Here is a 16,666-nt window from a genome sequence, read left to right as displayed (position 1 = left end):
TTGTCTGTAGAGCTCCAAGACAGGATTGTGTGGAGGCACAGATCTGGGGAAGGGTACCAAAATATTTCTGCAGCATTGAAGGTCCTCAAGAACACAGTGGCCTCCGTCATTCTTAAATTGAAGAAGTTTGGAACCACCAAGACTCTTCCTAGAGCTAGCCGCCCAGCCAAACTGAGCAATTGGAGGAGAAGGGCCTTGGTCAGGGAGGTGACCAAGAACTCAATGGTCACTGACAGAGCTCCAGAGGCCTCTGTGGAGTTGGGAGAACCTTCCAGAAGGACAACCATCTTTGCAGCACTCCACCAATCAGGCCTATATGCTAGAGTGGCCAGACAGAAGCCACTCCTCAGTAAAAGGTAAACAGCCCGCTTTGGTAAACAGCCCGCTTGGAGTTTACCAAAAGGCACCTAAAGGACTCTCAGACCATGAGAAACGAGATTCTCTGGTCTGATTAAACCGAATTGAACTCTTTAGCCTGAATGCCAAGCTTCATGTCTGGAGGAAATCTGGCACTATCCCTACGGTGAAGCATGGTGGTGGCAGCGTCATGCTGTGGGGATGTTTTTCAGCGGCAAGGGACTGGGATTGAGGAAAAGATGAACGGAGCAAAGTACAGAGAGATCCTTGATGAAAACCTCCTGCAGAGCACTCAGGACCTCCTACTGGGGTGAAGGTTCACCTTCCAACAGGACAACGACCCTAAGAACACAACCAAGAATATGCAGGAGTGACTTCGTGGTCTCTGAATGTCGATGAGTGGCTCAGCCAGAGCCTGGACTTGAATCAAATTAAACATCTTTAGAGAGACTTGAAAATAGCTGTGCCGCGATGCTCCCCATCCAACTTGACAGAACTTGAGTGGATCTGCAGAGAAGAATGGGAGAAACTTCCCGAAATACAGTTGTGCCAAGCTTGTAGCGTCATAGCCAAGAAGACTCGAGGCTGTAATCGCTGCCAAAGGTGCTTCAACATAGTACTGAGTAAAGGGTATGAATACTTATGTAAATGTGATATTTCAGTTTTTTATTTTTTATAAAGTTGCAAACATTTCTAAAGACCTGTTTTTGCTTCGTTATTATGGGGTATTGTGTGTAGATAGAGGGGGAAAAAAACAACATTTTAATCAATTTTAGAATAAGGCTGTCACGTAAAATTTTTGAAAAAGTCTAGGGGTCTGAATACTTTCTGAATGCACTGTACCTTGGTCTATAACCTCTCCTGTTCATGGCACCGACAGATATAGCAGCTCTGCTACTAGCTCCTAAGCAACTTTGCAGTATTTGTTTATCATATATTTTTTTTGTTTGTTATTTCTTACATTATTAGGCCAGAATTTTTTGGGGGTTATTACATACTGCCTGAAATATCTTTTGGCTATCAGAGTGGCGTTAACTAACCTGCATTACTTTCCCGAATTGGATCCTTGATCGTTCCCCCCGGGACAATTTAACTTATTCCGAAGGCTGCTCTGAAAACACAGCCGGTGGAGAAGCGGTATTCGGAGTGGACTTCTAGTCTGACTCAGGAGGCGTGCACACCATTCATCGCTTCCGAGTATATTACTCGCTAATGTTCAGTCTCTGGATAAAAAAAAATAGACTAGCTCCGGGCCACAATCTCCTTCCAGAGAGACACCAGGGATTGTAACATTCCCTGTTTCATGTAAACATGGCTCTCGGGATATACTGTCCCCGTGCATTCAGCCTTCTGGGTTCTCAGTACATTGCACAGACAGAAATATAGAAGTCTCCGGGAAGAAGAAAGGCGGGTGTGTATGTGTCATGATTAACCACTCATGGTGTGATTGTGATAACATACAGAAATTCAAGTCCTTTTGTTCACCTGACCTAGAATACCTCACAATCAAATGCCGACCGTATTACCTCCCAAGAGAATTCTCTTTGGTTATAGTCACAGCCGTGTATATTCCCCCTCAAGCTGATACCACGACGGCCTTCAAAGAACTACACTGGACTGTATGCAAACTGGAAACCTGAGGCTGCATTTATTGTAGCTGGGGATTTTAACAAAGCAAATATGAAGAAAACGCTACCAAAGTTCTACCAACACACTGACTGCAATACTCGCGCTGGTAAAATATTGGACCACTGCTACTTACATTTTTTTTAATTCCTACAAGGAGAATTTGTACCCACTGTTATTATTAAAACCTACCCAAACCAGAAACCGTGGATAGATGGCAGCATTCGTGCAAAACTGAAAGCGTGAACCACCGCATTTAACCATGGCAAATTGACTGGGAATATGGCTGAATACTAAGAGTGTAGTTATTCCCTCCGTAAGGCAAATAAACAGGCAAAACGTCAGTACAGAGACAAAGTGGAGTCGCAATTCAACGGCTCAGACATGAGACAGGGTCTACAGACAATCACGGACTACAAAGGGAAAACCAGCCACGTCGTGGACACTGAGGTTTTGCTTCTGGACAAGCTACATTTACATTTTTGTCATTTAGCAGACGCTCTTATCCAGAGCGACTTCCAGAAGTGAATGCATACATTTCGTACATTTAATAAAAAAAATGTCCCCCCGTACTGGTCCCCCGTGGGAATCGAACCCACAACCCTGGCGTTGCAAACACCATGCTCTACCAACTGAGCCACACGGGACATGTGCTTTGCCTGCTTTGAGGATAACACATTGCCACCGACGTGGCTCGCTACCAAGGACTGTGGGCGCTCCTTCTCCGTGGCCGATGTGAGTAAGACATTTAAGCATGTTAACCCTCGCAAGGCTGATGGCCCAGACGATATCCGTAGCCACATCCTCAGAGCATGCGCAGACCAGCTGGCTGGAGTGTTTACGGACATATTCAATCTCTCTCTATCCCAGTCTGCTGTTCCCACTTGCTTCAATATGTCCACCATTGTTCCTGTACCCAAAAAAGCAAAGGTAACTGAACTAAATGACTATCGCCCCGTAGCACTCACTTCTGTCATGAAGTGCTTTAAGAGGCTAGTTAAGGATCATATCACCTCTACCTTACCTGACACCCTAGACCCACTTCAATTTGCTTTACGCCCCAATATATCCACAAACGATGCCATTGCACTGCACACTGCCCTATTCCATCTGGACAAGAAAAATATATATGTAAGAATGCTGTTAATTGACTTTAGCTCAGCATTCAACACCATAGTACCCTCCAAGCTCATCATTAAGCTTGGGGCCCTGGGTCTGAACCCCGCCCTGTGCAATTGGGTCCTGGACTTTCTTATGGGCCGCCCCCCAGGTGGTGAAGGTAGGAAACAACACCTACACTTTGCTGATCCTCAACACGGGCCCCACAAGGACGCGTGCTCAGCCCCCTCCTGCACTCCATTCTCCATTCACCTCCATTCACTGCGTGGCCACACACGTCTCCAACTCAATCATCAAGTTTGTAGACGACACAACAGTAGTAGACCTGATTACCAACGATGATGAGACCATCTACAGGGAGGTGGTGAGGGCTGTGGGAGAGTGGTGCCAGGAAAATAACCTCTCACTCAACGTCAACAAAACAGAAGAGCTGATCGTGGACTTCAGAAAGCAGCAGAGGGAGCACGCCCCTATCCACTTCGACGGGAACGCGGTGGAGAAGGTGGAAGCTTCAAGTTCCACGGCGTATACATCACTGATGATCTGAAATGGCCTACCCACACAGATGGTGTGGTGAAGAAGGCGCAAGAGCGCCTCTTCAACCTCAGGAGGCTGAAGAAATTTGGCTTGGCCCCTAACACCCTCACAAACTTTTACAGATTCACAACTGAGAGCATCCTGTCGGGCTGTATCACCTCCCTGGTACGGCAACCGCAGGGCTCTCCAGAGGGTGGTGCGGTCTGCCCAAAGCATCACCGTGGGCAAACTACCTGCCCTCCAGCAGACATAGAGGACCCGATGACACAGGATGGCCAAAAAGATCATCAAGGACATGAACCACCCGAGCCACGGCCTGTTCACCCTGCTATACCCGCAATAACATTTTGTTAAATATGTGTATGTGACAAATTTAAATTTGATTTGATGATTTTGATTTTTCAAACACTTGAAAGTCACTCTGACACTCTGTCTTATCACTCCCAGGAACACCTGTAGTCAGCATTAGACGGCAAATTATCACAGTATCATCAAGACTTTGGTCACAAAGATACGGGAAATGGTTATCTCTCTCTCGCTCTCTCTGATCCACTGCTTTGCTGTCTCTGAGATGAACAGACACATGACTTTATCCTCCCATTGAAACAGGATCTGAAGGGGAGCAACAGTCCTCCAGGAGCCAAATGGAGACTAATAGGCCACTATGGACTTCCATTATGGGGCCTGTTTCCTGATAGCAAAGGCCATCGGCAGCACCAAATGGCCTATAATGTGTCCATGTTTCCCTGCTCTGGCCCCACACAGACAGACTGTACCCAGGTAGATGCAGCCTTAGGTGTGGGTGCATGCGTTTTATGATTCTTGTATATGCCTTTTCCAACTGATTGATCGTTTCCCCCCCCAGACTGCGCTGCTGCTGCAGCCTGTCACAGAGCCTTATAAACCACACACATTCATCAGTACGGAGCATGTTTAACGAGCGGCTGATGCCTCTCATCTATCCCGCGTTCCAAAGCCACACTCAGTGACAGTGCCCGTGATTTGTGTCCCTCTTAAAGGATACCAGGTCTGCCCAGAGGACCATATGTGGCAGGGTGGCAAGGAGAAGGTGGCAACAGTAGCAGTGTTTTGTGAATGTTTTGGCAACGCGTAACAACAAACACCATCTTAGGCTTTTTTCACAGTACACATCCAAATCACATTTCCTGCATTTTCTTTTCTTTTGTATGATTGTGTTTTTTTTTGTATATTCTTCTTTGTATGTTTCCTAGGCTCCTGCCTTGAATGTATAATTGCTTGGTCTTATAATGCAGGGCTCCCTCAAAAAAAAGAGACCTTGTTCTCAATGGGACTCCCCTACCTAAATAAAGGTTACAAATGTGTGACATCCCACCTGGACACTGTCACCATGAAACCGTTTTTTATTATGTGTTAATCTATCACTGTTCAACAGGTTCCTAGTTTGTAACCATAATTCTTACAGGCCTTGTAATGCCAACAATGGACAGCCTGTAATATATTAGTCTGGCTTTTACCAGCTCGCGAAGTCACAGCTTGCTGTGTGGTCACGTGGGTCGCGCGTCAGCCAGGTTAGTAATGTATGCCATTCAGTAGACACTTTTACTGACGTACTGACTTAGTCATGCGTGCATACATTTTTTACATATGCGTGGTCCCGGTAATCAAACCCACTATCCTGGCATAGCAAAGTGCCATGCTGAAGCAACTGAGCTACAGAGGACCATAATGGTCAGCCTGTACAGTATAGGGCCTCTTAACTGTCTTATGAACTGTGTCTGACCCTTACTGCCGCAGTTCTGACTCAGAGAACCGCCCATATAACATATACGTCCTCTAACTCAGCCTGGGGCTACAGTAATAGCAGCAATGGTAGATTTATTTCACTATCCCTCAGTGCGCTACATTGGATGACACGTATTTCACCCCTAGGCCATCCTTTCACTGTGAATGAATAACTGAGCCAAAACCTGGGACCAGCAGCTGAATCAGGGAACAGCTGAATCAGGGAAAACATGCTGTGTTTATAATTGATCCTCCACTCCTATGAATGTAATGAATTACAATAGCTGTGGTCCCCTACATCCATCATTAGTCCTCTTGATTAGGAAGCTCTGGGGTTAAGTTTAGGGTTATGGTTACAATTAGGGTAAAGGGTTAGTGGTTAGGGTTGCGGGTTAAGGTTAGGGAAAATAGGATTTTGGGTGGAAATTTATTTTAGGTCCCCACGAGGATATAAAATAATGTGTGTGACTACTTTGACAACATCAGTTGTGCAATGTGGGGATTCATGTCCATCAAAGGCATTGCTACATTTCTACAGAAACATTAGTTCACTGTGGTTGTGGCAATACGGCAACACGAATACAGTGTCTGCACAATGTTCTCCGCCTTTTTATAAAGTCTGTCAGTGCGTTACAGGACATTGTCTGTTTTGGCTAGTTAGCCCATGGTGGAGATGAGGGAGCGTTGTGCTGCTCCTGCTCCCTCCTGCATGCTGATTTGGCACGGCTCAGACCTGTAATGGTCCCTGGGCTGCTCCCACTCCGTCTTTTGGGTTATTACTTTTCACTCCCAGGCCTTAGCAACAGGGAAACATTTACGCTGTGACACGACACCACTCAATCAGGCCACGTAATCAATTATGGGACTGTTTATTGAATATATCACAGGAAATAAGGGGATTGAAGACGGAGGAAAGGAATGAGGTGGCTGAGATGCTTTTGGTGCCAGCTGCTCTCTGTGGCCAGGATGTCTGTCTGTCTCTGTGTCTGCCTGGCTCGTTCTGTCCTGTATACTGGCATGTGATGGGATTTTATACAGTATCTTGTCCTTACTCCTCTCTTTCTCCCTTGTCACTCTCTTCCCCCACCCTTTAGTATCCAGCAATTTTTTTTGCTGTTTATCTCCCTCCACATAAAACTTATTTTACATTTTATTTTGACGAGTAAGAGTAGCTGCTGCATGTGCAATAGCTAAATGGGATCCTAATAAACAAAAATCCTCTATCTAACTCTCTCTCTGTCTCTCCTCCTTAGATTGCCGGTTTTGCCAATGCCATCGAGCCGGTGGGTGACGACCAGGAGAACCTGCTGGCGTTCCGTTTCCAGGCCCTCAACCCCATCGTGGACCCCTGGGTCTTCATCATCTTCCGCAAGTCCGTGTTCCGCCACCTGCGCTCGCTGCTGCGCTGCCACTTCACGGGGGGAGCGGTGAAGAACACGGCCCACTGCACCTTCTTAACCCCTGACGACCACAGGGAGTCTCCCAAACCCTTGCCCTCTGTTTCCTTGCAGCCCAAGCTATACTCCAGCCTCTTATGTGGGGGTGGGACTCGGGGCAGGAAAGAGGATGGGATTTAGGGAGGGATGGATGTGGGAGAGAAGACAATTGGGGGAAGGGGTTTGGGATTTAGGGTTTGGAGAATTAACTTTTTTGACCACTAGTACTTACAGGTACCTTATCCACTGTTGACTAGAATGCATATAGTATACCGATGCATGAGTATACCGATGCATGAGCTACATGTTTCATACATGTTAGTGCCATATAAAAAGACTGCAAATGAGTGAATAAAGTGAGCGATTATGCCTCCAAACACTGAAAACAAAAAAAACTCCAAGCAACTGAAATGGATGTATGCAGGAGAGGACCACTAAGGGGGATTCATTATGGACAACCAGTCCTGGAGGGGCAAAGAACTCTGTCGACATACAGTGCCTTCAGATAGTATCCATACTTTATTTTTACCTTTAAGCAAGTCGGTTAATAACAAATTCTTATTTTCAGTAATGGCCTAGGAACAGTGGGTTAACTGCCTTGTTCAGGGGCAGAACGACAGATTTGTACCTTGTCAGCTCGGGGATTCGATCTTGCAACTTCTCGGTTACAAGTCCAACGCTCTAACCACCAGGCTACCTGCCACCCCTTGACTTACTCCACATTTTGTTGTGTTACAGCCTGATTTCAAAATGGATTAGATATATTGTTTTTCTCACCAATTGCACACAATACGCCATAATGACGAAGTGAAAATAGGTTTTTAGAAATGTTTGCAAATGTATTGAAAATGAAATACAGGAATATCTTATTTACGTAAGTATTCACACCTGAGTGTTATAATCACCTTTCGGAGCGATTACAGCTATGAGTCTTTCTGGGTAAGTCTATAAGAGCTTTGCACACCTGGATTGTACAATATTTTCACGTTAATTTTTTTAAAATCCTTCAAGCTCTGTCATTGCTAGACAGACATTTTCAAGTCTTGCCATAGATTTTCAAGCCGATTTTTAAGTCAAAACTAACTAAGCCAATCAGGAACATTCAATGTCATCTTGGGAAGCTACTCCAATGTACAATATATATGGCCTTGTGTTTTAGATTATTATCCTACTGAAAGGTGAATATGTCTCCTAAAGCAGACTTTACCTGGTTTTCCTCTAGGATTTTTCCTGTGCTTAGCTCTATTCCGTTTCTATCCTAAAAAAGTCCCTAGTCCTTGCCGATGACAAGTATACCCATAACAGGATGCAACCACTGCCATACTTGAAAATATGAAGAATGGTGCTCAGTGATGTGTTGGATTTGCCCCAAACATAACGCTTTATATTCAAGACATGAAATCAATTTCTTTGCCACATTTTTTGCAGTTTTACTTTAGTGCCTTGTTGCAAACAGGATGCATGTTTTGGAATATTTTTATTCTGTTCAAGCTTCCTTCTTTTCACTCTGTCATTAAGGTTAGTATTGTAGAGTAACCACAATTTTGTTGATCCAAACTCAGTTTTCTCCTTTCACAGGCATTAAACTGGCATTAAACTCTGTAACTGTTTTAAAGTCACCATTGGCCTCATGGTGAAATCCCTGAGTGGTTTCCTTCCTCTCTGAGTTGGATGCATGTAGCTTTGTAGTGACTGGGTGTTGATACACCATTTCAAGTGTAATTAATAACTTCATCGTGCTCAAAGGGATATTTAATGTCAGCTTTTGTTTTTACCCATCTACCAAAAGGTGCCCTTCTTTGCGAGGCATTGGAAAACCTTGGTCTTTGTGGTAGGATCTGTGTTTGAAATTCACTGCTCGACTGATGGACCTTACAGATACTTGTAAGTGTAGGGTAAAAATCATCACTATTATTGCACGCAGAGTGAGTCCATCAGAGTTGAATAAAATGTTATTTGTCACATGCGCCGAATATTTACTTACAAGCCCTTAACCAACAATGCAGTTTTAAGAAAAATATTTACTAAATAAATTAAAAATAAAAGAGCAACAATAAAATAAGAATAACGAGGCTATACACAGGGGGTACCGGTACCGAGTCAATATGCCAGGGTACAGGTTAATTGAGGTAATTTGTACATGTAGGTAGGGGTAATAAACAGCGAGTAGCAGCAGCGTAAGAAAAGGGGGGGCGGCTCAATGCAAATAGTCAGAGTAGCCATTTGATTAGCTGTTCAGCAGTCTTATGGCTTGGGGGTAGAAGCTGTTAAGAAGACTCTTGGACCTTGACTTGGCGCTCTGGTACCGCTCGCCGTGTGGTAGCAGAGGGTAGCTGGAGTCTTTGTCAATTTTTAGGGCCTTCCTCTGACACTGCCTGGTATAGAGGTCCTGAATGGCAGGAAGCTTGGCCCCAGTGATGTACTGGGCCGTACGCACTACCCTCTGTAGCGCCTTGTGGTCGGAGGACGAGCCGTTTGCCATACCAGGCGGTGATGCAACCAGTAAGGATGCTCTCGATGGTGCAGCTGTATAACATTTTGAGGATCTGAGGACCCATGCCAAATCTTTTAAATAGGTGTTGTCGTGCCCTCTTCACGACTGTCTTGATGTGTTTGTACCATGATAGTTTGTTGGTGATGTGGACACCCAGGAACTTTAAGCTCTCAACCTGCTCCACTACAGCCCCGTCGATGAGAATGGAGGCGTGCTTGGCCCTCCTTTTCCTGTAGTCCACGATAATCTCCTTTTTGTCTTGATCACGTTGAGGAAGAAGTTGTCCTGGCACCACACTTCCAGGTTTCTGATCTTCTCCCTATAGGATGTCTCATCGTTGTCGTGATCAGGCCTACCACCATTGTGTCATCGGCAAACTTAATGTTAGTGTTGGAGTCGTGCTTGGCCATGCAGTCATGGGTGAACAGGGAGTACAGGAGGGGACTAAGCACGCACCCCTGAGGGGCACCAGTGTTGCGGATCAGCGTGGCAGATGTGTTGTTGTCTACCCTTACCACCTGGGGGCTGCCCATCAGGAAGTCCAGGATCCAGTTGCAGAGGGAGGTGTTTAGTCCCAAGGTCCTTACCTTAGTGTTGAGCTTTGAGGTCACTATGGTGTTAAACGCTGAGCTGTAGTCAATGACCGGCATTCTCACGTAGGTGTTCCTTTTGTCCAGGTGGGAAAGGGCAATGTTGAGTGCAATAGAGATTTGCATCATCTGTGGATATGTTGGGGCAGTATGCAAATTGAAGTGGGTCTATTGTTTCTGGGATGATGGTGTTGTGAGCCATAACCAGCGTTTCTAAGCACTTCATGGCTACCGATGTAAGTGATACGGGGCCGTAGTCATTTAGGCAGGTTACCTTTGCTTTCTTGGGCACAGGGACAATTCTTTACCATTAAACATATTATTTGATATGTTAAGCAAATTTTTACTCCTGAGTTTATTTAGGCTTGCCATAACAAAGAGGTTGAATACTTATTGACTCGAGACATTTCAGCTTTTCATTTGTAATGAATTTGTAAACATTTTTAAAAACATTAAACATTAAATTCAGGCTGAAACAACAAAATGTGGAAAAGTCAAGGGGTATGAATAGTTTCTGAAGGCACTGTATATACACACGCCCGTGAAAACATTGCACTAGGTCTTCTGTCCAGGTATCACTGAACACCATTTCCAAGCTGGGGAGAGAATGTTCCTGTTAAAATATCTACTAATCATTTCGTTAGCTTACCAAAGATGGTATGGTGGTGTCCACCATTACTACCTTATGGAATTTAGAGTTCCTCACTTCCTGAATGATTTCACATCTTGTAAATGTACAAAACAATACATCAGAACAGACAATATGCCTAAGGCATTCAGGTCATTATCTTCAAATGACATTCACAACAGTGTAGTAAATCAACATGCAGGAATGAGAAAGATGTGATTTGGTTATGCTGTGTTTTATTGGCAATCTCTTTGCCCTCTTAGCTCTTATAATGTCCCTCTGATCTGTCACATAATTGAAGTGCGGGATGCAGGTCACAGCTAGCCTCGTACGAACCATCCTGATCTCGTGCGCTTACGGGCACGGATCCATGTAGCGAAACAGAACGTAAGCGCGTGAGATCAGAATGGTTCGTACCGGGCTAGGTCACATCAGATCACCTTCCTACAACGTGACGGCCTCTTCTGCGTGCATGTCCCCTGGATCTTTGGTCAAGTTTTAATGATGGTCAATCTCTTTATCTTCTTTTAAGGATGAATTGATCATGGATCCTATGCATGTGCATGTGACATGTCTTAAATCCATGTCTCAGTTTCCAAACCTTTGCATCCAACACTTCCGTCATCAATACGCTGTTGTAGGTAATCAAAGCTAGGGTGTATTATGGGCTCATTGAGAGAGACGTGTCTATGGAGCTATTCGGTTGTACAATATATCGTATGGGCATTCCTTAGTGCACTCACTCAAGAGGGTACCTCTTATCTCTTTCTTATCAAGCTAATTCATTTGACCTATATTGTCACAGCAAAATAATCCTGCAGTAAAATGATTTGAACGTTTAGTCCATATTGTTTCTTGATCGGTGGTTAGGCTATTAGCTGGTAAAAATGAGGCTACATGAAAAGTGCAATACTGTTAATATAACTGTGTGTTAATGTGTGTTTTCAGTGAATTTATGTATATTATGATGCTCATATGAATTTATTGCAGTGCAGTGATCAAATGAAGATCCTACATATGTATGAGTCTGTTTGAATTTAGTCAATATATGAACTGCTCCTGTGTCTGTAGTTCTGTCGTTGAAAAAGCTCACAAAACGATGTTTGAAGTTGTGGCTTTTTCTGTCAGCTTTCTCCTCCACCGCTATGGCTGCGGTTACATAGGCAGCCCAATTCTGATCTTTTCACATCCATCAGATTTTTTTTTTTAGAGCTGATCAGATTGTTAAATAGGCCAATTACAACAACAAAAAAGATCAGAAAAAAAGATCAGCCTGTGTAAACGCAGCCTCTGATAGTGATTGCATGAAGAGTGCTGCGTTTGTAGTTGCTGGTGGTAAGTCCTTTTTGTGTACGTTTCTATGTGTTCTCTCAATTGTGTTGTATGGATGTTTTGTGCTGTTGTGTTTGATGTTTGTGTATGTGATTTGTGTTGTGTTTTGCGGTGTGTTGTAGTGATTTTGTTTCCCGAGCTATGATGTGCCACATGCCCAGTGTGTGTTCCAGTCTGGCTTCTTGCACTTGAGAATATACGGTGTCAGATATGTTCTTGCAGTATTGGGATCAATTGTAACAAATGTGAATACATGTTAGATGTGTTGTATATAGGTTGCTGTACATGTTCCTATGTAAAAAGATTAAAATGCTAAATAAAGATTAAGAGTATATATAACGTAACTTCCCTATTGTGTGAATTACTTTCCGCATGTACACTACCGGTCAAAAGTTTAAGAACATCTACTCATTCAAGGGCTTTTCTTTATTTTTAGTATTTTCTACATTGTAGAATAATAGTGAAGACATAAACTATGAAGTAACACACATGGAATCATGTATTAACCAAAAAAGTGTTAAACAAATCAAAATATAGTTTATATTTCTGATTCTTCAAATAGCCACCTTTTGCCTTGATGACAGCTTTGCACACTCTTAGCATTCTCTCAACCAGCTTCACCTGGAATGCTTTTACATACAGTCTTGAAGGAGTTCCCTCATATGCTGAGCACTTGTTGGCTGCTTTTCCTTCACTCTGCGGTCCGACTTATCCCAAACCATTTCAATTTGGTTGAGGTCGGGGGAATGTGGAGGCCAGGTCATCTGATGCAGCACTACATCACTCTCCTTCTTGGTAAAATAGCCCTTACACAGCCTGGAGGTGTGTTGGGTCATTGTCCTGTTGAAAAACAAATGATAGTCCCACTAAGCCCAAACCAGATGGGATGGTGTATCGCTGCAGAATGCTGTGGTAGCCATGCTGATTAAGTGAATTCTAAATAAATCACTGATGGTGTCACCAGCAAAGCACCCCCACACCATCACACTTCCTCCTTCATGCTTTACGGTGGGAACAATACATGCGGAGATCATCCATTCTCCTACTCTGCGTCTCACAAAGACAGTGGCTGGAACCAAAAATCTCAAATTTGGACTCCAGGCCAAAGGACAGATTTCCACCGGTCTAATGTCCATTGCTCATAATTCTTGGCCCAAGTGGTTTCTTTGCAGCAATTCGACCACAAAGGCCTGATTCACGCAGTCTCCTCTGAACAGTTGATGTTGAGATGTGTCTGTTACTTGAACTCTGTGAAGTATTTATTTGGGATGCAACTTCTGAGGCTGGTAACTCTAATGAACGTATCCTCTGCAGCAGAGGTAACTCTGGGTCTTCCATTCCTGTGGCGGTCCTCATGAGAGCCAGTTTCATCATAGCGCTTGATGGGTTTTGCGACTGCACTTGAAGAAACTTTCAAAGTTCTTGAAATGTTCCGTATTGACTGACCTTCACGTCTTAAAGTAATGATGGACTGTTGTTTCTCTTTGCTTATTTGAGCTGTTCTTGCCATAACATGGACTTAGCCCTATTTGGTAAAATACCATCTTCTGTATACCACCCCTACCTTGTCACAACACAACTGATTGACTGAAACGCATTAAGAGGGAAAGAAATTCCACAAATGAACAAGGCACACCTGTTAATTGATATGCATTCCAGGTGACTACCTCATGAAGCTGGTTGAGAGAATGCCAAGAGTGAGCAAAGCTGTCAGCCACCCTTTGCCTTGATATCTGAACAATCTCAAATATAAAATAGATTTTGATGTTTAACACATTTTTTGGTTACTACGTGATCCCATATGTGTTAGTTCATAGTTGATGTCTTCACTATTATTCTACAATGTAGAAAATAGTCAAAATAAAGCAAATCCCTTGAATGAGTAGGTGTTCTATAACTTTTGACCGGTAGTGTATGTCTTATTAATCTGTGATGATGGACAAGTGTTTGTGTGTGTCTGCGCGTGCGTAAGAGAGAGAGAGTTTACAAGCCAAAAACAGTTTATTCATAATAACGTAACAAATTCCATATATAATATTCCCCGTTAATGGGATTCCACTAAGTGGTTGAAGATGGTCCTTCATTTGCAAGATGATATTTCCTGGGATAACAATAGATTTATTTATCACTAAGAGCCAATACAGAAACAGGCGCTCTGATACCATCCAAAATCCCTCTGCCTGTCTTCATGGTCTTTCATCATCATCACCATTATCACAAAGACTTGGTCGAGCGAACACTCCTTGAGCGAGGTGAATGTCATTTTGTACAGGCTATTCACGTAGCTGATTCCTCATGTAATCACTCTGGTTGAGTAGTATGTGTGCTCAAGACTGTAAAACCAGCAGGCCTGTCTTTTGAGACAGTAGCATTCCAGATACACATTTTGCACAGGTCATATATCTTGCGATGTCTGGAGAAGTGTTTTACATTTCAGGAATATCATTAACATAATAAAACGGTCCTTTAAACAAACGTGTCTGAAATGCAGTACCCAGGTCTGTCGGCAGCGTGACAATATATTCTAAATGCTTCCTTCCTTCCTCCCTTCATTGAAGTCATCACTAATGTATCACAATACTTTTGTTAATTTAGTCATGGCAAGTCAATTATTAATAATGTAATATATGTCATTTAGCAGACGTGTGTATCCATATAGGTGGTCGCAGGAATTGAACCCACTATCTTGGCATTGCAAGCACCATGCTTTACCAACTGGGCTACAGAGGATCAGAAGCATGGAAAGATGCTTTGCTCTAGTTTTGGAACAGCGCCCTGGTCTGTTGTACGGACAGGAAGCCCATCACCCTGGTTATCTGTGATTCACCAGAGTCTTGACAGTGATGAATCTTTATCTGAAGCAGAGCACTAATGAACAGCAGTCCTGGCCCTCACTGAGGTTGTAATTAAAAGTGTTACTTGATTAACCAGATGGAAATAGAATGGACGAACAGAACAGGGAGTGATGAACTGAGATGAACCAGACTGATACGTAGCAGTATACACACACTTCCACATGAGCATTTTCTTGTTCTTTCATTGTCTTTCTTTCATTTTTTATTTCTTCCTCAGAACTCAGTCTTTCTCAAACTCTAATTACAGTGGGTGAACTTGACCACCTTATCTGTCAGTGACCTTGACCCTCACCTGAGACCCTCAGTCGACATCTTTCCCTTTCCTCCTGATAAATGAAATTGTGAAACAGTGATCATACTTTGATCTCTGACCTCCTCAGCTTGGGGGTGGGTTGAGAGATACAAAAACTAAGGGCTTGATTCAATCTGTAGCACTGAAGATCCGCCCTACAGAGCGATGGAAATTTAAAGGCTATGTTTCCGCATTCGCAGGAGACTGCATTCATGGTAAACACTGCATATGTAGGGTCAATTGGAAATTACCTTTACATTTCAGGCATGCTATAGCGCTGAACTTTGGCAATATGGATTGAATCGCGCCCTAATGCGTAATTGTGTGACATTGCAAAGGAAGCCTTTGAGAATTTGAGAAGGGTTTTAAGTACAATGTTAGAGTCTATGGGGAATTCTCATCTGAAATCAATCCATTGACTTATTGATCTAACAGGGAATTTGTGTTGAAAGAGCATTAACCAAAGTGTGATTTTCAAACAGTAGTTTTCTAAGTGTTATTACTTGGGGAGCCCCTTGTCTATGTCTTTTATTGATAAAAAGGCCATGAACCTCTGAGTATGACTCACATTTAATCTGATTTCAAATACGATCTGCATTTTCAGAGTGAACATCCTGTGTTCTAATAACACCAGAATGATTGTTTAATTTTATTTTGGTGGCTATTTCCAGACTGATTTTCAAAACGACCTGACATTTTTTATTTACAGGAAAGAGAATCATACTAGTTTTCTACTTTTACACATAGATATCATACCTCATTGCTGATTGGACACTTTCGATGGAGAACACATAAAGCAAAATCAAAGATTGATATCCTGACAATACACTTTTGCTCTCTGTGCAGCATGCGTCGTGTTACCTAGTTTACCAAAGGTGATGTGTTTAACAGAGATGGTGTTCCGCTCCAGGAAATTCCGTCAAGGAGTCCTGCAATGACTCCCCATGGAGTAATTATAATGACCATCAGCGATTAATATGTCAACCTCCAGTGAAAGGTAGGCATCTGTTTTCTGTGACTTGGAACAGAGGACATCACTCCTTGTGGTGCATAGAGGCCAGACACCTCCCTTGACCAAGGGCTTTTTGGTTAAAGGGAAAGTAAGTAATGAGTTTCTGCAGGTGGATTGAGCCATCTGACCACAGATATCCCACTTTTCCAGAAGTGCATGTCTGTCCAGTTGGAACTGTTCTTGACTGTAGAACAGAATCAAACACCTCATTAATAAAAGGTCATGACTTCCATGCCTTCGTTTAACCTTTAGGTTTGTAATGGCAAACTAAGTGAGGGAGACACGGTCAGTGTTACAGCCCTAAGGGTCAATGTCCAATGGCCCAAAAAGCTTTCTGAAGTAGCTGGGGCAAATCATATTAGATGTTTGTCTCTTTGGCTGCAGAATGGGGCTTTTTAGATAAACGCAGAAAATAAAGTCTGAGGTTAGTTAACACAGGCTTAGAAGATACATTTTGTTCTATGTGAGATAATATCAGTCAGTTAACATGACTTCATCAATTATGAAGCCTTTATGCGCTTAGGTGCTTGTTTTGATTACATAAATCCTTCAAAATTCCCCAAAAGTTATGTTAGCGGATGAAGATTATTTCACAGAAGAAAATGCATAAGATCTCCTAAGCCT

The 16,666-nt window shown here is 43.2% G+C and overlaps 1 protein-coding gene across 2 annotated transcripts in view; it reads left to right on the top strand.

Moving 5' to 3' along the window:
* LOC123729248 (prostacyclin receptor) overlaps window positions 1-12,227 on the top strand; it is a 54,493-nt gene extending 42,266 nt beyond the window's left edge. For both annotated transcript variants that reach the window (XM_045703530.2, XM_045703529.2), the window contains one exon: window positions 6,657-12,227. In XM_045703530.2, coding sequence (XP_045559486.1) covers window positions 6,657-6,980 — 324 coding nt within the window. In that variant the 3' untranslated portion in view covers window positions 6,981-12,227. The remainder of the gene's footprint in view (window positions 1-6,656) is intronic.
* The last annotated feature ends 4,439 nt before the right edge of the window (window positions 12,228-16,666 follow it).

Source organism: Salmo salar, chromosome 20 (assembly GCF_965601325.2).
Source record: "Salmo salar chromosome 20, fSalSal1, whole genome shotgun sequence".
NCBI classification, from domain to species: Eukaryota; Metazoa; Chordata; class Actinopteri; order Salmoniformes; family Salmonidae; genus Salmo; species Salmo salar.
This window is presented reverse-complemented; position numbering and strand designations above follow the sequence as displayed.